Raw genomic sequence first — 24,131 nt, forward strand, 5'->3', positions numbered from 1 at the left:
ATATATGGGGATAGGAATTGACAAAATTTTAAAGAAACATTTTATTTAATTTTTTTTAATATGCAAATGTGTGTCAAGTATTGTAGCACATATTTAAAATGTATGGAAAAACTTGCAATTCTATATTAGGGAGTAGGATACGAAAACATTCGAAGGAAAATTTTGTACTTTTTTTTTTTGAGTAAACAAATAAAAAAGGAGTAATTTGAGTAAATTTTAATGCAGTTGTTCCACCTCGTCAATTCCTCTAATAATTAAGACATTCAACGAAATTAATTTCAAATTTGTTAACACCTAGTTAAGCAATTAATTGTTGCCCATTTCCTTCTCACAACCATATTTCGTGCCAGCGAGTATTTGAAAATATGATGGATATGCGTTACAACCAATTAGGAAATCAATCAAAATAAACAACAACTAAATCGTAGGCAAGACAAAAAGTTATTGGAATAATTGATATTTGAAATGCAGTTGCATGCTAACTTGCTACATCATCATTTCCAAGCTGAAAGATCGGTGAAGAAGAAAATAACAAAAAATGCAATAAAAAAACAAATTTGAAAAATATTGAATCAGCTAAAATGCAATCAAAGTGAATTAAAAATGGAATTGACCAAGCAGTGAAAGTCCATCAAATGGACGTAATGAACAACAGCAAACAGCCAATGAACCAACAATGGGCGCACCGCACAGCTAATATGGCCGCTCACTTTGATTGAGCGACGGAATAACTGAATTTCAAATTCCAAGCGAACGAAGTTTTTGTACGTAAAAAATGCAGCGCAAACACGCACCAACGCCAATGTGCATAGATCAACGTTGAGGTGGGCTAAGAGACATGCGAGTATTTGCCTTTACGCGCATGCGTGACTCAGCTGAAATTATGCACAGACGGGTAGGCGGTTAACTTGGTAGCTCATTTACTTTGACTGCGTTGTGGATTTTTTAGCGTGTGTGTAATTATTATTACGTTCGATTTTGTTTACCAATCGAGGAAACGCTGAAAGCAGGCGGTCGGCTCAACTGTTGGGTGGAGTAGGAAAAATTAAAGCTATTTTTTTCTCTACATACACATATGCATGTGTACATAGTGAAATATATGCATGTGAAAAAAAGTTCAAAAATACAAAAATCATCGTCACTGCTTTGCCACTATTTGACGGGCCCCACAACCTCCATGTCATGATATTAATTTTGGTGTGGAACTTTTTTCAACCAAAAATGCGCGCATAGAAAGTGCAATGTCCCAAATAGGAAGCACATAAAGCATTAAAAATTATTGAACTGCAAACAAAGTTAAAAAATATTGAACAACGTTTAATGAAAGCGTATTGAGCAAATGAATAAGTGAATTAGTGAAAAAAGCAGACTCATGCAGCCAATTGGCAGCAGCGGCAGGGATAGGGGAGTATATGCGTGGTGGGGAGAACAATATGCCAGCATTTCTAAAATGCACCTTAATCTGACTAATTAAGTATTGATAGATAGCAGAAAATTGAACGAGAAGCAGAAAAAAATGCTCTCAAAGCAATACAAAGTGTAGATGAAAAAAAGCAAAGACTTAAGAAGCGAACCCACTTTGAAAAATCACTAATTTACAGCCAATAAACACACAAAGCAGCAGTGATGCAATTTAAAGCAATGTGGGAGATAAAATAAGTAAAGCAATGCAAGCTGCAAAGTACCGCAAAAGCAACAATACAAATATACAGGAAAAAATTCAATACCAAATCATACAAATCAGCTAAGCGAAAGTTCACTAACAAAACTAGTTCAACTTAAACTTCAAAATTAAGCCAATCAAATCTTTAGAGAATATTGTGAGGAAAAGAAAAAGTCTTCGAATTTTATTACTTACAAAGTGCACAATCGCTTCAAATTTGATCGCCACAATAAGTCAGCTATTGATGAAAATCTTTGTATGCGTATACGAGTACACATCTCACACATACTTATATGTTAACTGCATGCGTGAGTGTCCATTATATTCATTGTGCCTAAGCAGATTAGTTCAATTTACATTGCAATTAGTAGCGCACCGTTCGCTGAGAGCCGCGTGGGAGATAAATTTCGCTTAAAACTCCATTGTATGGCCTGGGCTTTGTGTGTTTGCTTTGTATGAAGGCTTTGTGCTCCATTTGATAGCCGGACATATTACGAGTATCTGTAAATGACTAAGCTAAAGCTGAATATGATATGTAAAGTGCAGCTCAAAAAAAATTTATAATTTTGGTGCTTATGTGCATAAAGTTAGATTTGTTATATACAGTAGCGAGCATTAGAGATGATGATTTTTTATTAATAATTACAATGTTTTACGAGTTAAATTTTTTTTTGTTACTTTTAAAACTTATTCATTTATTAATTAATCAAATCAATGAAAATTAATAAGAAGAAACTCTAGTTTTTCTTAACTGCAGTTGCTATATGAAAAAAATTCAGCAGCCGTTTTTCTGAAAATTTACATTAAGACGGAATGATGGAACGATGAGCTGTATGAAATGTACTCATACATGGACGTGGTGCAGCGAATTAAGATCCAGTGGCTCTGCTGGCTAGATCATACCAAGCGGATGAGCACAAGCGCACGGGCTCTGAAAGTATTCGACACGATACCCAAATGTGGCAGCAGAGGAAGACCTCCATTGCGTTGGAAGAACCAAATAATGAAGAACTTGGTCGAGTTGAAAGAAAAAAAAATTAACTCGAAAAACATTAATCATTAAATTTTTGAATACAATTTTGAATAACTTTTTTACTAAATAAAAACAATAATTAATTCGAATGATGAAAATCTTTATTTTGTCCTTTACGCGCTTCATTGCTTGTCTGTTTGCAATAAAGCTGATGGTCGGTATTATTGCAGAACACAACCCATGGGGGCAGCATATGAACGCTATCGGCATCATTGAGTACCCGATTTACCTGTATTGCTTAGAGGAGCCGGTTAGCACTGAGCTTTTTCTCTGTGAATGCCTTGCCTTTGCTACAGCGAAGCTACAAATTTTGGGTTTCGATGGCATGAGAACCAGTAAAATTCATTCTCTCAAACTGGTGAATATTTGCAGATTTGCCAAAGGAACTTGAGAATTTTGACAGGACTAGCTATCTTTGCCTCTGTCTCTATTCTATCCAATCTCTTTCCCTCTATCACTTCCCTCCTTTCCTCCTTGACTATCAACCCTTTTACTTTGCAGCCCTTCGAATACAATGGGCATTTTAACCTGAGTCTTTCGGGAGTTATCATTCCCTCGCTGCTTCTTGACTCGCTTTTTCAAATTTCAGTCATCCAATTTTTAAATCTAGTTTTGAATAACTTTTTTACTAAATAACAACTAAAATTATTTTGAGTGAAGGAAATCTTTGTTCTGACCTTTACGCGCTCCATTGCTTGTCTGTTTGTATGCTGCAGTGGTGGAGTTGACAAGTGTCAAATATGATTGCCATACGACACCATTTTCAAAAATTATAAGTCTTCCGTTAGCGTGATTAATTTTGGGCGACCAGTGCAAATGAATTCGAAGTTTCTAAGATTTTTTGGGTTTTCGTAGTTTAAAAACTTGCACCTGCACCTCCTAATCTAATCGAACCTCCTTTATGTCAACCAGCAAATTTTCGCAGACTTCATAAATCATTTTTCCCACGCGCAATTCAAAGCGTCATACTAAATTATTGCAGAGACTTAAAATGCAAAACAATTTTCGCCAAAAGTTTCACATTTCTACATTCAAATAGCTAACGCCATATAAAATATTTTTTGTTTTTTTCTTAAGAGCAAAAAAGTGCAACAAAGCCGCAAATAAGCTTTCCACAGCGAAAGTCCACGGTAGCCGCTACGCTGTACTGTTTAATTATAACTTTTTAAAGCTCAGATTTATATAAAAAAATATGGCTCTAATGAAGTCATCGATAGGTCTTTGCTATCTTTAGGAATATCACTCCTCTTAACTATTATATATTTACGCTTAACATACAGAACCAAATTTCCCGCGGTACTTATTTCTGCACCAGCACCAGTATGTGCGCTTTTGCGTACTTCACATTTGGATTTTCCTTACGGCACTGCTCATCTACTATCTGCTACTCAAGCTTCTGTTTTTCCCTGCTTTCGCTCATTTAGACTCTTTTAATAGTTAATTTGCTATAGTAAATACTAAATAGCTGCGGTTATGAAAAAGTGAAACCCGGCAAACGTCAATGCACACAATAACTAATACATATGTACAAAGGCGCTTGCCACACGATTGCAAATATTTGTGTTTGCTGCTGTATTTTCAAGTAAAGTGAAAGGTTCATCAAAGTCAAGTGAAAATACGACAAAATATAAAAACAATTCATTATAATAGTGGAGAGTGTAGCTGGTGAAGACCACACGCTAAAAATTGGCGAAGCGCTAATACAAAGGTCTAGGTCACTGTCAGTTCGGATGTCCACTGATTAAATGTTTCCAAAGTCAAGTGCGGTAATGAGAGGAGAATAAAATGGACTTTTTTTGTGGGAAGTTTCATAGAAAGTGTGATTTAAGTATTATTTTTTCTTAGATAATATATTAACTTAAATGGGTATTTTTACTTTCGAATAGACTTGTGCGTAACTAATATTCGAAATTCAGAGAGAAAACATAAGTTCGAATCTAGGCAAAACACCAAAATTAAAAAAAAAGTTTTTTCTAATAGCGGTCGCGCCACGGCAGGCAATGGCAAATCTCCGAGTGTATTTCTGCAATGGAAAAACTCCTCATAAAAAAAATATCTGCCGTTCGGAGTCGGCTCGAAACTGTAGGTCCCTTTATTTGCGGAACAGCATCAAGAAGCACACCCCAAATAAGAGGAAGAGCTCGGCCAAACACCCAAAAAGGGTGCATGTGCCAATTATATGTATATACATGTATATATTCCCTTTGATCCTCTTTACTTAAAGAAAATTACAAATTTATATTTCCTTCGAAAATGGGCCTTGATATACATTGTTTCGACTAATCAACATTTTGCCTGCTATTTTGTAGCTTATATCTGATATCTTATATCTTATGTCCTAAATCTTAGTTCTATATCCTTATTCAACATTCATGAGAAATTCAGGCAAACAAAAAGGATTTAAAAAGTATTTTTTGTTAAAAATTGTTACAAACATTTTTTTCTTTTGATATCTGCAATGAACACCGATTTATGTTTTACTAAATTGTTCACCGCTTTGTTCAATTTCCGTTATTCAGCTATTCCAAAAAAAAAAAAAACAATTTACAACAAATATAAAAATTACAAAATATTTTTAAATAAAATAAAGTACAAATTTGCAATTAGTTTGTCGCACTCAATTAACTTAAGTGATCCACTTAGCAAGCTTTGAGGTGCATACACCTACAAACATTCATACATATACGATACGATATATGAATTAATATCTGCAGGCGTTTGACTCGATTTTTGCAGTGGCGCCACAAATTACTTGTTACAATTGCGCTAAATTACCTAGAGTGTGACTACAAATGCCACACAGTACACGCATTCATGCACAAATACATATAAATAACTACCCTGTGGCGAATTCCACCAATTTTGGATTGTCGCACTTCTAAAAAAAATACAAAAAAATTTGCATTTCATCAGTTTTCGAGACAAAAAGTATGATAAATTTATAAATAATAAACTAAACTTAAAAAAAAGTTAGAACATTTTGTTCCAGCGCCATTGGAAAATTCATGAAAATTTAATCAGAATTACAAGAAAAAAAAAATGTGTCAGAAATAAAAAAAAAATTTGACAAATTCCGTTTTAAAACCTATTACATTTTAGTGCAAAAAGTGCAAGTTTGAAGTTGTTTGAAAATCGCGTTGATTTTTTATATTTTTTTTCCTTCACTGTATTGCGCATTTTCTCCAAATAAGAAATCTGAGATTTTTTTATGTATACAAAAAAATACACAACATTGCTATATTTATAAAGAGCAAATTGCTCTTAACTATAAGTTTCAATGGGCTATAAAATTCTGTACCTAAAGTTTTTTTAATTCTGATACATTGCTCTTTGTAGCTCTGACTAAATTTTGATTAAAATTGTCGAATTTATGTAAATCTAGCACAAAGTCTGAAACTTGGATTAATATGGTATTTACAACAAAAGGAAATATATTTTTATAAAAAAGTAATTAGGATTTAAATTCAAGTAAATAAAACGTCAAATCTTGTCAAAATGTTGAGGGGATATATTTTTTCGCGGGATGCCTATATGCGGCCTAAAACCGTCACTTCAGTAGCATGCCTCAAACAATTAAGAGTAGTTTTTATGCTGTGACAACAACTACAACACTGTAATGTTCGATGATCTGTTCGAGATGCCTCAGTGACCTACTTTGGAGCACCATTTTTTAGTTCTTTAAGGCATTTGTGAAAGAATCTACTAAGAACGGGATAAAAAATTTGCTTTGGGGCCAGCAAACCTGCAAGTTTTTAAGTGTATTTTCAATTCTAAAACGAATTTTTCTATTGAATGCATTTTTTGGAACGCTGATCAATGGAAAACAGAAATCACTGAATGGTTTTTATTTGCTTTCCATGCACTTTAAGTCCTTGTGAATAAAAGCAAAAATATTTTCAGAAAGTGAATGCACCATAACAAATTGCTGGACACTAATTTGGACACTTCACTCAAATACAATCGTCTGCCTGGCCAGACACTAACCGCTATGCCGCCAGTTATCTAAAGTGAGTGGGGATAATCACTGTTGGTTCTCAAATATGCAAAATTTTACAAAGGTCAGGAATAGTTTTTGATTTTTTTGTTTCAGTCTTTCTTACATCCGCTAGGGTTCGCAGCGAAAAGTTTTACTATGATCAGAACAAAGCTCTTTAAAAATTGGCCATATTACTCAGGCACTTAAAATTACATCGATATTCGCGAGAAGAGTGTTCGTTTATTTTTGCAACGAGTTGTATAAGTAGAAACTTTTGTATGCATGTCAAAAAAAAAATGAGACTATAAATAGAATTATTTCATATTTTTCGACGATAGCTGCATCTTAGTGCCGCCATCAAAATCGGTTCAACCGTTTCAGAGACTAGCCCAGAAAATAGACAGATAAAATCGTTACCACGCAGACGGTGGAATTTTCATGCTGCTATGACAATAACAACAACAAAAGTAACAGCAGAAAAATATTTAAAAATGCTTTTTATGAGCTTAAAAGCCATTTTTTTAAAACCACAAACCACAAATTAAATTTAATTTCATTTATGTATAGACAAAAATACAAATCGATTACATTAAAATCCAAAAAATTCTGCTTTTGTAACCGGAAAATACCTAACACATATACTTTTCTTTATACAACCCTATTTCGGTCCCTTAATAACTAGTTGAAATGGAGTCACTTCGTAACTAGCTCGCAGGTGACCAAAAAGTACACTAGTTATGAATTAGAATTTTTACATACTTGCTTAAGAGTTTCCTGCAGGGCGAGCACCCTAACTTAGAAGCATGCTTAGAAAATACACCTGCACACCCACATAAATATTAGCCACATACTCGTATTAATAAAAGTAATGACTTCAGCACAACACCAATCGCACCTAACAAAACAAAACACAAAACTAGTTTAAATGAAAAGTTAAAAAATATGAACAATATAATAAAAATAAATAAAAAAGAATAAAAATTCAGTCTGTTCGTTGCACCCTGTTTGTTGTAGTAACGTGCAACATGCATCATTTTGTAGTTGCTGCTGCCGCTAGCAAACAGAGCATAACAATGAGTGCGCATTTTGTTGTGCGGGCGTGAAAAAAGTAGAAATATGTATGTGGCGATGTTCAGTCATTAGACATGCCAAAAAAAATATTGAAAAAAGGTGATAGCAAATATTATTATTTTGGAAAATTTGGGAGTGTTTAAAATATTAGTTGAGGAAGTGAAATCTCGCTTTAAAAGGGTGAAATAACTACTTTTTATAAATAAAAAAAATTTTTCCGCAAATAACACAAAACAAAAAAATAGTCCAGACTTGCTAAAATATTGAAGTAATACTATTTTGTCGCGGGCTGTAGATAAGAATGTTAGATAATGCAAGAAGAAGTAGCTTTTGTTCTCTTTTCCTAAGCTTCCTTTAATTCATAATGAACTCTTTGGGGTCCGCATTGACTCGTCAAGAATCAAGGTTAACAATTGATCAGCTGGATCTCGAACTGCAGATTCGACAAATCGTTTGACAAACCGACGAGCAGTAAGCCCTCAGAATTCAACTACTGTATATGGATATAGCTTATATGAGTATCAGCACTTAGTCGCAGATTCATCTTTCATATATACATTTATTTTCACACTATTTGAAATCCCACACTTTACAAAATTCAGCAACAACTCTAGGCACAAGTGTTTTCCCACGAAGCACGGTAAGGGAATGTAAATTCTGAAAATTTGTCCTCGCATCTCACTATTACGTGATTTATAACAATGCAAAGTTTAAATATGGAAACTTGACACTACTAAACATGATTTTCAGATCTTATGTCGTTAGTACTTCGATCCCTATGGACATTAGCTATGCTAGATCCCTGTCAATGAGAGATCCAAGAACACACGATTACGACCTCTTGGATCAAAAGTAATAAACAAGTAATTCATTATTCCTAAGAGAGGCAATCTAAGAGTAGCTATTCTAAAAAAAAATCAGACTAGCTCCCTCGCTCTCAGTTTTGAAAAAGGGAACTAAACGAGGAACTAACTCTGGAAGCACAGTCTATGTGGGAAGCCTCGATCTCCCACTTGCAAACAACCAACTTTATTTTATCACTCCCACGGAAGGAATGTAAAATATTGGCTGGGGTACTGACGGGATATTGTCTCACTCCATTTCGCGCAGCTAAAATGGGATCGGTCGAGAACGAGGCGTGTAACTTATGTGCAGAAGAAAGGGGTACGTTAAAACACCTCCTTTCCTCCAGAACTCATTGCAACTGCCTGGAATCGGTATACTTTTCACCTCTGAAGGATATTGCTGCTTATTAAAATTCGCCAAAACATGTATCACGAACTATGTTTAAGACAACTCCAACAACTCCAACAACACTGGGAACACTACGGACCCTTGTGACCTATGAGAGATTTAAACAAATCAGCTAGATATACTAAACCTAACCTGGGTAGTGGAAACGGTTTATAGAATCTTTGAAGTTGGTGAACTTGACCATTGCTTTGTTTCTTGACCATTGAGCGTGACCATTTATTGTTTCTCTGTGGGCCAGCTTTGATTCAGGAGTTCTCCTCGCCTTTCGAAAACTTTGATGATAAAGAGCAGGTACAGTTACTAAGTTTATGCCTCGACCTGTTGGTTAGAACAGTTGAAAGCTGTGATTTAAATGTAACTGCATACTTTTTGTTAATAAATACATGGTACATGCGAGTAAATATTCTGAAGAGGGATTACGTCGAATGTAAGAAGTGCACAAAGCCCGCAATGACTCGAAGAGCTCGAGCACATAATGTAATTATTTAATATCTGTATTTATTAAAGTCATCTTTGGCTATTGTTATTAAAATTTTCCTTCTCTCAATTTCAGCAAACTCGTAATCCCGACTTCTACGACATTTCACCGCGTCCCTTTGGCGCGCCAGCTTCGACAGGCCTAAGTACCGCAGCTAGCGGCTTCTCACGTTCTAAGGCGATACGTCCGAATAGTGGCGGATTTGTGCCCTCACAACAAACCCCCGGACGCGTAAATGTGCCACATCAACAGACACAGTTTTTAGCGCATTTCAATGAAGCGGTAAGTGAAAAAAAAATGCATGAAAATTTGGGAAAGGAAAATAGTTTCCGAGATCATATTTTTCAAATATGCTTTGCAAAGTTTGTAAGAAGAAAGAGATAATTTAATATATTAGAAACTTATGAAAAAATTTGGTATACTACCTTTACAAAATTTGACTATAGTCAGTACACCAAGGGCTCGAAAGCCAGGTGAGATCTCGGGGTTTAGGCTGAAGAAGATAAAAGTTAAAATAATTCGTTAAATGGATAAGGCAGAAAAATAATCTTTCCCAGCGAGAGATGTATATTATGAATTTGCAAGAGAGGTGCATAGTTTAGACCCAACAGCTTAGCAGACCATTTATTTAGCATCGGCAGGCAGCTGCTGTCAATGACTACTCATAAGGGGTGCAAGTAAGTAAGCCACTGCTGCTTGGAAGTTTATGCGGCCTTTTGCAGACAAGACACTGTCTTTTGAGAAATGCGCTTCTTCGAGAATGTGGGGAGCTGTGGGGAGCTTAGGCACAGTGAATTTAGCACTGGAAGGACAGACTGAATTTTCCAAAAGATCGAGGCGTTTTAAGATATGTTCGTATGGAGCTGAGAAAATTCTTCCTGGGCACCATTTGTGAAAACTGAATGAATTCTTTTAAGAGCAGTTCATCTAAACTAGGTTAGGTTAGGTTAGGTTAGGTTAGGTTAGGTTATAATGGTTACCCAGAAAGTGGGCCCACTTAGACGAAGAGTTTTAGTTCATCCTTTCCGATACCACTGCAAGGGGAAAAGAGGTGAAGGAAACCGATAGAAAGGAGAAGGGTGGGAGGAAGGAGGGGAGGGTTGCGTATTTGTGGATTAGGAACGGTGACTAGCCGCTTTATCCTGCTGATGAAGTTGATCAGATTTTTGATATCAAGGACTGCTATATCTGCAGGAGTAGGAAAGAAGTGAGAACCAAGGTGCTCAAATCTTAAACCCACGAGAGCGGGGCAGCTAAGGTGAAGGTGCTGAGATGATTCCACCTCATCCTCCATAAAGCTAACACAAAAACGACTCGAAGTAATTCCGAGTCTCAAGGCATGTATACCCGTGAGGCCGCTCACGAAATTTGAGCGCTGAGATTTTGTCATCCTCAGAATAACCCTCGAACGCCTCCAATTCACACTTGGCCAGAAGGATTTAGCGACCTTCCAAGTTTGTGTACTTGCCCAGCGCTCGCTGAGTTGACGCGACGCCCATCTTTCCATGAGTAGAGCGCAGGTTGTCAAGGGAATGCCGATCCTCTCTTTTCACGAGGACACTACCTCACAGGTCCTTTGTCTGCCAAGGTCGTTCGCTTCGCAGCTTCCCATAATGTCACTATGACCAGGTACCCAGATAAGCCTTAAGTCAAAGAGTTCGGATGCAATGGAAAGTGAAACCAGTCATTCTCTGATCAGTTTCGAGTGCACCATAATAGAGCCCAGTACCCTAATAGACGAGAACATAAACTAATCTACAGAATTTTTAGAAAACTCAAATAAAAATATCTAAGTACCTGGACTTTATAAGAATTCGTGGTATGCATTTTTGAAATGGCACGCCAATTAAAGAACAGAAAGGCAAGCGGAAAATATATCATTGCAATTCAAATAGTTGAATGAAAATAAAAGCAACAACAATAGCTTACAAAATGTATTATACAATTTCCATATGTGTATGCATGTGTGTGCAGACATATCTAAATTTATAGAGCAACTCGTTGTTACATTTCAATAAATTAAGGCCAAACCCACTTTTACAACGCCGCGGCGCCTCAAAGACAAGAAACATAAGAAATTAGGGGATAGAGAGGTGCAACGCTTACTCAGCGAAAAACGCCGCCATACTCCACTCTGCATCAAAGCTTTCAACCAGGGCAAATCGATAAAGCAGGTTGTCAGGTACCAGAGCAATAGTTTCATGGCTAAGCGCAATGAGCTTGTTAGGAGGAAAACACACGCACGCCCGTACATGCATAAAATCATAAAAGGAAAAAATACATTTTTACAATCGGTCAAAAAGTCCGATGACAAGGCACAACGAATCTAAGCGAATCAGTCAATAATAATACCACATTCGTACAATTGCATAATATCGACAATAAAAATAATAACAACAACAATATGTGTATGGATGCAAGTATGTGATTTACATTGTAGCGCCACGAAGTGAACTGGTGCTCCACATCGACTGCGAGTCGGCAGCTTGGAGTAAAGCGAAAAAAAATCAGACTTGTGGAAATATGCATGCATTTGTATATGAAAGGGTATGCATGTATGTACCACACCCTGCTGCTAAACCTGTTCAACGCCAATTGGCCCAATGTGGAAGAGCACAATGTAAGGAGGCTGCAATTAAAAGACTCAAATGGGAGCAGGTTTATGAAATTCAGCGATGATGACTTTGTAATGAAAGCAAAAAAATTCAGTATCAATTCCGAACCCGATCCCGATATATATACACATATACCGCACTTAATTTGGTAGTACTCTCAAGGAAGTTTATTTTAATAAATTTGACAAAATCTTCCTTAACCTTCAATCCCGAAAAAATCCCGACAAAAAAATGAGTACAAAGGTTGAGAGCTTCTTAAACATTCAAAAATATGTTTTTTGTTTTTTATTTTCTTGTTCACTCCACTCGGGAGCATAGGGCCCCGACAAGACTCAGGCTTACGTTGGTTTCGTTAATCTATTTTGCTTTCTGACTTTCGCTAAAATATGCGAAATTATATAATTTTCTCGAATCCCGGTAATTTTCGGAATTAGCATTAGTGGAATGAATGAAAGCAGTGAATTATTTATTTTACGGGAATTGAAATTAGGCCGTAATATTAAAACCTCACATTCGTAGCATAGAGTAGAACCAGTCCTCGAAATTCATCTTATTTTATCGGTGTGTCAAACGTTAATAGATGCGCAAGTATTATAATGCAAGGCCTCCAACGAAACTAACTTTCAATATCAAAATTATTCAACAAAATGTATTCTCTTTTCCAGGGTTCCTCTTCCGTCAATCGCCCATCGGCTAACAGTCTCACCGGCTCTTTCCAACGTCCCTTCGGCAGTGGTGGTTTCGTGCCTAGTTCGAATCGCAATCGTCCAGTAGTCACAGCCGCTACCTCAACTAACTACAATTCTGATTTCTCACCCAATTCAAGCCAGAGTTCATTATCGCAAGCACCCTTCAAGAATACACGCAATCGCTTCCAACCGAGTAGCGCAAATACGCCGACTACCTCATCTACTACAGAGACATCTGTGCCGATCCCAAAACGATACAATCGTTTCGGTGCAAATCGCTCGCAGAACCCACTAAAAACCTCAAAACCACAACAGCAACAAACTTCGCATAACAACCCGGAAGCCTCCTCGCAGCGCCCCACCTTTGGGCGCGTGACAGGCAATAAGTCGAGTAGCTTTCAACCGAGACGTCCTGTATTCATTAGTCGCGAAATTAATGAGCCTGTAAGTGTGGCAAAAGTGCAAAGGCCCTTTGCCGCTGGACGTATCAAATATCCAGTTAAGGAAAGCCTCTTTAAGCAATCCACTGCTGCTGCTGTGAAACCGACACCTTCCTTTACGCCGACCAGTGACAGCGAAGAGTATTATGAAGATGAGAGTGGTAACTCCGCGGATGTTGATGCCACAAAAGAAACAAGTTTGGAGAAATTAGAGTTGCATGAGGCCGAAGAGACAACGGTTGCATCATTAAGTGAACCAACACATTCCACATCCACGGTTGATAGTGAGGAGACGACAGCATTGCAGACAGATGATGACAAATCAAACTCGACCGCTAAGAAAACTGACGAGGAATCCAACCAGAAGGCAGTGGATGTCACTACAAATCGTAGTTCGGAGTATGAATATGAATATACGGATGAAGAGGACTCTACTGACGCCACTGTGAAAACAGATAAACACAATCAAACCTCAACTACAGCAGTAGCTGAAGATACTACAAGCACCAGCGCACCCGAGGTGGTGATGGTCACCACTGAACAACCGCAAACCAGCGTAAGCGATGAGGAAATTGAAGAGGTTACCGCAGATATGCTCACAACTGCACCGCACGAGACCACTACCGCTATGCCCGCAAATCATAAGGTGACCGAGGAAGAACAGACGCAAGAAAACGATGATGAAAACTATGAAGGCAGCGCTGATTACGATGAAGACGAGTACGAGGAGGAAGATGAAGAATTTGATGAAACCGAAGAAGCTAATCACGAGCAAGAAAGTGATACACAGGAAAGTAGCTCCCCGCAAAGTGACAAAGAGACCATCGATCGCGAGGTAATATCCGTGGTGACTACCAAGAGTGTAGTGAATGGCTCAACTGCATTCCCTTCACCGGTCACACAACGTTCAACAACACCTTTCAGCGACGAAGAAGCTATCTTTATGGAGAACAAAGTACAACCGGCCAAACTGGATGAGGAAAAAGAGATAATCGAGAAGACCGCCGACAACTCTACAACCAATGATGAATCTTTGAGCAACACAACCGAGAGCTATGTGGTAATCGCATCCATACAAACTAGTCGCAGCATAAACGGTGCACGTTTCCTGCCCTTCCCCGCCATCGAACAGGAGGAAACCAAGCAGACACTCTCCGAGTTGGAGCGCAAAATTCACGCCAAAAACAATGCTAAAGACATGGATACTGATGAAGCTTCGGAGAGTGGCGAAGAGTTGATAGCGCATATGACTGAGAAGTCTAGCACAAGTGCGGCTGTCTCCTCAACGGAAAGCATCATTGACAAGTTGGATCGTGTGCAGTCAGAACTGTCTAGTGGCCTGCTCTCCGGCAAATATCCGATTATAACCGAAATGGATGTTTCCACAAAGGCGACCACTACTACCTCAGGTTCGAAATTTGTGCCAAATATACGTAAATTCCAACCGAAAACCACTGCTGCCTCGAAAGTGAAGGTTCATCACTTTGATGAGAGTGAAATGGATGAGTTAGCTGGACTACTACCAGTTGGTTTCAAGCCTCGTCCATCGTACAAGAATCGCAAGATTACCACTACTACTACTACGACAACCGCGCCCGAGGTGGCGGAACCTGAAGTGAAGAAACCAGCGCGTAACTCTACAATTAGTCGATCGTTCAAGAATAATGCTGTAGTCGTGCAGGATGTAGCGCCCGCAAGTCTCTTGCCCAAAGGCTACAAACCGCCCACTACAACTGAAGCGACTACGAAAGCCGACATCAAGGATCTGTTCAGTAAGATTAAGTTTGATGACAACCTCGATAAACTGCTGCCAAAAGACTACAAAGAGAAATCAGTTACGACCGACAAACCACCTGTAACACTGGTGGATGATTTGTCCAAGTTTTTGCCGCCGGATTACAAGTTGAGTACAACTGCAGCGCCCATGAAGAAACCCGTCGCAGTGGTGCAAGACAGTATTAGTAAGCTACTGCCACCAGGTTACAAGCCACCATCCAAATCTGATGATGAGTCTGAAAAATTGGCGGGTGCTATAATACCATTAAAGGCGGATGACATCTCGAAATTCCTACCGCCAGGTTTCAAACTCAATAAAACAAATGAAAAGGACACATTGCCAGTACCAGAGACTATTGACATCACTCAATTATTGCCGAAAGACTATAAACCAAGTGCGGCGACGGAGAAAGCTATTGAAAAGACCGAAGTGAAAACCGTAGAAAAGGCCATAACAACATTAATAGGAGCCTCAAGCACTGAGCCCAGCACCGCTGATGGTGCAGCCTCTAGCACTACTGCTTCTGGGTACAAAGTCGTTTTCCCCAAGGGAATACACAAACGCATAGGAGCAACGCGTATAACGACGCCGCGTACAATTGGCGATGGCGCAATCGAGATGAATAATTCACCAGCGGTGGTTATAAAGAAGGGACCTCCTACACGTGCCACCACTGAATTCACTGGTTGGCCAACCCCATCCACCACACCCATCTCGATAGAGAAATTACTTGAACAGAGTAGAACGGCCAATATAAATTTCGAGGATCTACTGTCGTCGAGCAGTACGACAACCACAACAACAACGACCACTACAACGACTACTACAACACCGCGTCCCACAAAACCTGGACACTGTACGGCCGACTGCGACCTAGCAGCAACCATTAAGATTGTAGATGGCGTTGCGTGGAAACCAGAATTATTGGATCACAATACGCTCGAGTGGAAGAATCTAGCGCACGAAGTAGAAGCGGAGGTAAGTGGCAGTTTGGAAATTTAAAAGCAGATTTCACAAAATTTACACTAAATTCTTATTGTCCCACCAGCTCAACGAAGTCTACTCTAAGGCACCACAGCTGAGTCGCTGGTACAAGAAGGTGCGCATCGACAGCTTCAGTCAGGGTAGCGTGCTCGTAGACTATTATGTCGAACTGGCCAACATCACTGATGATGTGAATACGTTGGAAATTAAGAAACTCTTCCACGATGCCTTGACTCACCCATCACCCAATATGATCTTGGCACACAAACCTGACACGGAGAACGAGACGGACAATGAGGATGAAGATGAAAGCGTGAATGAGTCATATCGTGAGGCAAAGGAGGAGAAACTAATCAAGGACACTTATTTGATGGGCAAATATGTCATCGATCCGGCGGCAACGGACTTTAGTGGTGAGTATTAAAATGTCTGGATGTAAAAGTAAAAGAAGATCAGTTTACTTATTAACTGCCTTCGTAGTTATACCCAAATCACTATCACCGATGGTGGAGTATGCCGAGGAAGATCAACTGTTACCTCAATGGGCGATTGTAGTAATTGTTATTGGCGCAGGATCACTGATCTTTGTTGTCATCTTCGGCGTAACAGTGGTGAGTAATTTCAACTGTGCAACTGTGAGAGTGCGCTGCTGAAGCGGTAACTTATTTACTTCCATTTTCATTTCTGTGCTTGCAGCTGCTCAATCGTCAAAAGCGCTCCAAGAAGGTGCCTATACCTCTAACCACTGATATGCTGAATGAGCTAAAGGTCAATCATATGAGCGGTGCAGATAACTATGGCGTCGATGATTTCTATAATATAGATGATGCTTGGAATGATACCAAGCAACCGATAAAACCAAAGGTGAGTGGAGAGCAAACTGTGAAGGGAGTAAGTAAAATCAATTTAAATGAGCTAAAACTTGTGTTTGCCTGCTGGGCTATCCACCAACTACTAAAGTTATACGAGCTTCCTAAGCAGCACCAGCTGATGAGCTGGTGTTGCCTCGAGCAAGGGTATTAACTGAAAAAATATCACACTTCTTCTTCTTCTTAATTGACGCGATAACTGCTTACGCGATTTTATCCGAGTTTAACAAAGCGCGTTCAAGCAAAACATATGGTTCAAGCAGCTCACAACTTCCGGGATTAGCCCAAGCAGAGGCGTAGCGAGCTTTTTCAGCGCCTAAGGCAAGGTGACAATTTAGCACCACGAAAAAAAAGTTCTAAATATATTATATCCGTACGATTTCGGCGCCCTCTTGGTGTGGCGCCTGGGGCGGCCGCCTCACTCGCCTCGCCCTTGCTACGCCTCTGAGCCCAAGTATGCTCTGTGTAGCTTCCGAACACCCGTTCGGGAGTGAGCCAACGTGAGAAGGCGAAGCATTCCAGGATACCTGGTTTGGGACCCGCCACTTAAAAATCCCCCCGAATGAGAAGATGTACAAAGCCTCGTATAAGAACTTCTTAAAAATATCTCACTACCTGCCTACAAAAGGCATATAACTTCCTGTAGTCGCCACATAAAAAGTTGCATTTTCTCACCATTTGTTTTCACTTTTACTTTCACAGCGTTTCACCAATTCCCTGCACGGCAGCAACGGTTCCAATATCTACGATAGTTGGCGTTCCACACGTCACGGCGACTATTTCTACGATTCTCAAACTAACTACTCACAAAAGGGTGACTCATTGCAACGTGCCCACCATCACCACCACCAACATCACCAACAGCAACCACACAATCAACATCATCACCAGCAGCAGCAGCATCATACGATGTCACAGCATCAGCACCCATATCATCAGTATCCTGATGCCTTTGCGGATGCGCATCCCATGTACACGTACAACAACAACAGCACTAGTAACAGCAATCATGCGAGTCGAGCGTCTCGTTATCAGCGAGACTACGATCCAGACTTTTAAGTGATAAAGTGAAAGAGTAAAAAACACAAACAAAAAAACAAAATTCCAAAAAAAACAAGAAATATAATAATATTAATTATTATTATAATAGAGAAAATGCTTATACATAAAATGAGAAAATTAAATACACACATACATATATCTCAAATAGGTATATTATGGAAAATAAATACTATTATACAATTTTTAATTTAAAAACTTTGAATAACAACAAAAGCGAAAAGAGAAATTATTTGATATGCATAAAAATGTGCACCCACTTTTTTTAACTGTAATATCATAGTTATTGTATAAAAAATATAATATTAACTATTTCACCTACACATACATAAGTATGTACAATTATGTGTAAAACGAGAATAAAAACAAAAATACTCAAACTACTCTAAATTGCAAGAATAAGCGGTGACAGCTGGTATCTTTCTCTACTTTTATATAAATTACACACTTACCATACATACATACCTATTTATGTATGTTGACTATTTATACAGAAAATAATTAACTTAAAAACTAATTGTAAATAATTCCAAACACACAATTTATGGTAAATCAAGTTTAAAAAATTGCATTGAAATATTTAAAAATTTCTTCTAATTCGTTAGACTTCCTTAATGCCAGAATTTCCATTGCTTTAAAGGCTTCTCGCCTGGAAAAACAAACTTCTACGTGCCTTTTTTGAAAAATTTTACATACCTATCGAACGTACTTCTACTTATATGTGTATGGAAATTACAAGAAAAAAAATTGTATACAAAATACAGCAAAATTGAAACACCTTTAAACTTTAGTGTTTTAGGCTATTCGATTTAATTTTTAATTATATGTAAAGTACATAGAAGCGCTCGACTCAAGCTTAAATTATTTTTAAACAACGAGTTGAAATTAGTCACGATTAGTGTTAGACAACATTTAGAAAATCATAAAATATTTCATAATTTAGTTTTATACAAAAAATTATAAATGCAAAGTGGGATTTATAAACAAACAAAAAAAAAACAATACACAATAATATTGTATAATTTAACTAATAAAATATAATGAGAGTATGAATATAATAAAAAATGTGCGTTGATTTGATTGTAGGGCACTTTTAGTTTAAGGGAACCCGCTGGTCTAGAAATTTCAAAAAATCGACTTTTTGTTTCCTCGATATTTGGAAAGTATAGTAACTTAAGAATATACTGTGAAATTTTCATGCAGAAATTCCCAATTTATATTGGGTTGGCAACTAAGTAATTGCGGATTTCACTCATAGATGGCTTCGGTTGAATTTTTAGGTTTGCAGACGTAGTACAAATGTAAAACACAGTTTGTTATTTGATAGTTTTTTTATCAGTTGCATAGGTTTTTCGTTTGGGGTTCGTTGAAAAATGGAAAATCAAAAGGAACATTTTCGTCATATTTTGCTTTTTTGTTTCTGCAAAAGGAAAAACCGCATCGCAAGCTCATAAAAAGTTATGTGCTGTTTATGGTGACGAAGCCTTAAAAGAACGGCAGTGTCAAAATTGGTTTGCCAAATTTCGTTCTGCTGATTTTTCACTCAAAGATGAAAAACACTCTGGTCGTCCAGTTGAAGTTAATGACGCCCTAATCAAAGCAATAATCGATTCAGATCGTCACACTACAGGACGTGGATTGCTGAGAAGCTTCATGTACCACATACACGCATGGAAAATCACTTAACACAACTTGGCTATGTTCAAAAACTCGACACATGGGTTCCTCACGAACTGAAAGAAACGCATTTAACGCAACGCATTAACAGCTGCGATTTTAAAACGACGTATAACTGGCCATGAAAAATGGGTTGTATACAACAATATCAAACGGAAAAGATCTTGTAGCAGGCCAGGTGAACCAACTCAAACAACATAAAAATCTGATATTCATCAAAAGAAGGTTTTGTTATCGGTTTGGTGGTATTACAAAGGAATTGCCTACTTTGAACTCTTGCCGCCCAACCGAAGGACCAATTGTGTTGTCTACATTGAACAACTAATTGACAAATCGAAAGAGTATTGTATTCCATCATGACAATGCAAGGCCACACACATCTTTGGCCACTCGGAAAAAATTATTGGAGCTTGGTTTGCCACATCCACCATATAGTCCTGACCTTCCACCATCTGATTACTTTTTGTTACGATCTTTACAAAACTCCTTAAATGGTAAAAATTTCAATAATGATAATGATGTCAAATCGTAGCTGATTTAGTTTTTTGCTAATAAAAACCAGTGGGACTATGATGCTGCCTGAAAAATCGCTAAAGGTCATTGCTCAAAGTGGGCAATACATTACAGAATAAAGTTGTTTAGTTCCATGAAAAAATTGTCTTTGATTTTCTAAAAAAAATCCGCAATTTCTTAGTTGCCAACCCAATAGCTTCTACAGTCCATTAACTAGGTAGAGAGCGGTCCGCGCGCTCCTGCATCTAAAACTTTAACTTTTTTCGGTCTGTGTTGTCAAAAGAAAAAAAAAACCATTCAACCGAATCGTCTGAAATTTTAATATATTGCTCACAACATCAACCACCTACAACCTCAAACAATCGTCAATATTGTTAAACATGAAACGACGGGAGGCCTGGAGACTAACGGCAGTCATAACTGGCTTTTGGTCTGTCGGAGAGCATGCTGCCAAAATGGGCATCCCTCACAAAACATACTGTCACAGTTGTAAACAACCGGAGCAAAAGGAGACAATCTTCCATTTCCTCTGTGACTGCCCTGGCTATGAAGGGACCGAATGTTAACCCTGTGCCGACCGCTGTTCAAAAATCTCGAACAACTATCTGGCTTAAGTGTCAGCATCAATGGCTTGCGTCCGTACTAGAATCACATTATTATTTCAATTATTTCGTTTTTTTATTAAAAAACTGAAAAAACCCCGATTTTTAGAGTGTCAAATTCAAAACCGCACCGTTTTGTCAATTTTTTTTTAAATTCTATAATAGTACGGGACATAGCTAGAGTCACACTGATTAATAATTTTTTTGGTTTTTGTGTTTCCGATAAATAGAAGAGCCAAAATGGACAACACCGTCCAGGTACAACTTTTAGGAAGGGTCAACTTCAACGGCATTTTTTAAATTATTAAAATAAAAAAAAAAAAAAATGTTTTTCTTTTTTGTAAATAAAATTTGTTAAATAAAAAACCTAAAAATTTTAAATATCGTTTTTAAATTTTTTAATTGTACAAAAATTCCTGAAAATACCCTAAATTTTGCTCTAGACCACAAGGACCCTTTAAATTCTCATTTTACTTTACAATAGCCAGTGTAAAATTTAAATTTAGTGAATTAATTATTTGTAATCAATACTTAATTTTAATTTAATTCAACTTTATTTCAATTACATATTTTACTTTACTTGATTTTAATGATTTTATAATTTTATTTTATTTGATTTTTTTTTTGTTTTGCTTTATTTTTTTATTTAAATTTATTTTTTATTTAATCTAGGTTTTTATTTATTGTAATTTTTTCTTTGTTTTTTGCATTATTTTGTTTATTTAATTTTATTCCAATAATTTTATTCCAACGAGAGGTAGTTTTTTAGTCTCCGGACATACCATCGCTGCGACGCAGCTTTAAGGAGGGTCTCGATTTTTTTACTGCAATCGATAGATATATTATAGGAGAATATGCCCCCAAATTTTATAGCGAAATTCAAAGTGATTTTGGAGTTACCGTCCCCCTGTGTACCGTCCCTCGTCAGGCGAGCTCGTCTTTCTTCGTCTCCTTCTGAAAACTTTGAAACACGTTTTCTTAAAACCATGTTTTTGAAAATGGCGTGTAAGATTAAAAAAAAACCAAAAAGTTATCGTTTCAAACCGATAATCTATATAAAGATAATTAAGATGCGCAACTAATTAACTAACAAAATACAAAAAAAAAATCATTGTTTAATGTTTTTTTCGCAATTTTCGCAAAAAAGAATTTTTTTTTCAATAACTAATTGTGTTCATTTTTTCATATTTTTGTACAAGAGTAGTGGGAAAGCCTTCTGAATAAGACAATATTTTTCTTTTGTGTTTCAGGTGAAAACTACGACCGCAATCTTACAAGCCGTTTTACTAGCGCGCAACGAGAAGCTGTGCGAGATCCCTCATATGTCCGCCATTTTGTTTTTTTTTATTTATGTTAAAAAATTGTTTATTACTCTTCAATCATGCCTTCAAATAAATGCAAAAGATTATTCCTGTGTGTCGCTTTTTTCGCCTCGAAAAATAATTGAGAAAAAACACCTTTTTTTGAAGCCCCTGATAAGATGCATTAGGCATTTAATTTATTTGTTTTTGCTCTGGTTTTTTATTCAATTAACTTAATTAATTAAATTAACTAAAATTAAGTTAATTGAATTTTAAATTTTTTTATTTTTATTTCATTTAATTTTATATCATACTTTAATCTTACTCTGTTTATTTATTTCATTTTTATACTATTTTAAATGATATTTGTTCACTTTGAGTTTCTTAATTTCATTTTGTATTTATTTCAATTTAATAATTTTATTTATTTATATTTATATTTTATTTATAATTAAATTACAATTTTTCTATTCTTTTTTGCTTTATTTTAATTTACTTTTTTCTCTAATTGAGTTAATTTTTTCATATACGGACGTATATTTCATTTTATTTTACTTTACTTTCGCTTATAAAGGGTGGTTAAGTTTCAAGGGCCGGTGTTGATTTTGAATAAATTCCATTTTTTTTAAGAAGTTGTTATCATTTCTGTTTATTATGATAATATAAGTATGGCTCAATTACGTATGAAATAAAATATTGGCCAAATGGCCGCCGCGGTCTCGGCGGCACACCTCCATCCGATGGTCCAAATTTTCGACGACGCTGAGGCATAATTTAGGTTCTATGCCGTTAATGTACCGAATTATCCCATCCTTTGCTCTTGAATTGTTGCTGGCTTATCGACGTACACCTTTTCTTTCAAATAACCTCAAAGAAGTCCAACGGTGTCGTTGACGTTTAGGTGTGGTTCACATTCAACATCGGCCCTTGAAATTTAACCACCCTTTACTATATCAGTTCAGTTAATTTTATCATAATTTACTAAATGTTACTAATTTACAGTTTTATTTTATTTTAATAGTTTTCTTTAATTTCATTTAATTTAATTTCGTTTTGATAATCTTAACTTTTTATTTGTTTTATTCTATTTTTGCTTAATTTTTCATTTAATTTAATAAACAAAATACAAATATTATTCTCTTCTAATATATTATATTTCAATTCACTTATTCATTTGATTTTCTTATATCATTTAGTTTTTTTATTTTATATTTGATAATCTACATTTTTTAAATTTATTCTATTTAATTTTAATTTTATTTTATTCAATTTTTTTACTATTTTTTGTAAAATATCTAATTTTATATTATATGCGTACAGACATTCAATTTTATTTTATTACAATTCATTCCCATTTATTCATTTTTTTTTATTTATTATTTAATTTGTTTGTTTTATTTTGATAATGTTGTTTTTTTTATTTTTCTTTAGTTTAATCAGTTCAGTTAATTTTATTATAATTTACTTTATTTTACTCATTTTATATTTTATTTTATTGTACTCATTTTTTTCTGATTTCATTTAATTTTATTTTATTTTGATGACCTTAACTTTTTTATTTATTTTTTTATATTCTGTTTTATTCTATTATTTGCTTTATTTTTTTATTTAATTTAACTGAGAAATTTCATTAAATTTTTTTATTTATTCTATTTTATTTTAATTTTATTTTACTTCATTTTAATCTTTAGTTTGTTTTTGTTAGTTTTTTTATTTTATTTTGATAATCTTATATTTTTATTTCACTCAAGTTTAATTTTACTTTATGGAATCTTTTTGATGCATTGTTTATTTAATTTTTTCCTAATTTTAAATTATACCGGAAACACATCTCATTTTATTTTTTTTTGGTAATTTGAATTTCTTTCATTTATTTTATTTTTTCTCATTTTAATTTATTTCCTTTTTTAATTTTATTTTAATAAATTTATTCTATTGACCCGTTAATTTAAATTTTTTTATATTTATATTTTTTATTTTATTTTATTTTATTTATTTTTTTTTCTTTTTTTTTACTTCGATATATGTTATTATATCTTACTCCATTTTATTCGTTTAATTTTTCTATTTTATATTATGCCATAAACTTAAAAAATAAAATATTATGATCATGGCCGGTGTTGCTACTCT

At 36.0% G+C, this 24,131-nt stretch overlaps 1 protein-coding gene across 1 annotated transcript in view; it reads left to right on the top strand.

Moving 5' to 3' along the window:
* LOC129244323 (uncharacterized) overlaps positions 1 to 18,891 on the top strand; it is a 37,448-nt gene extending 18,557 nt beyond the window's left edge. The window contains exons 4-9 of the mRNA XM_054881941.1: positions 9,551 to 9,757; positions 12,756 to 15,974; positions 16,045 to 16,393; positions 16,461 to 16,591; positions 16,677 to 16,844; positions 17,552 to 18,891. Of these exons, the coding sequence (XP_054737916.1) occupies positions 9,551 to 9,757; positions 12,756 to 15,974; positions 16,045 to 16,393; positions 16,461 to 16,591; positions 16,677 to 16,844; positions 17,552 to 17,908 (4,431 nt within the window). The 3' untranslated portion in view covers positions 17,909 to 18,891. The remainder of the gene's footprint in view (positions 1 to 9,550; positions 9,758 to 12,755; positions 15,975 to 16,044; positions 16,394 to 16,460; positions 16,592 to 16,676; positions 16,845 to 17,551) is intronic.
* The last annotated feature ends 5,240 nt before the right edge of the window (positions 18,892 to 24,131 follow it).

Source organism: Anastrepha obliqua, chromosome 4 (genome assembly GCF_027943255.1).
Source record: "Anastrepha obliqua isolate idAnaObli1 chromosome 4, idAnaObli1_1.0, whole genome shotgun sequence".
NCBI classification, from domain to species: domain Eukaryota; kingdom Metazoa; phylum Arthropoda; class Insecta; order Diptera; family Tephritidae; genus Anastrepha; species Anastrepha obliqua.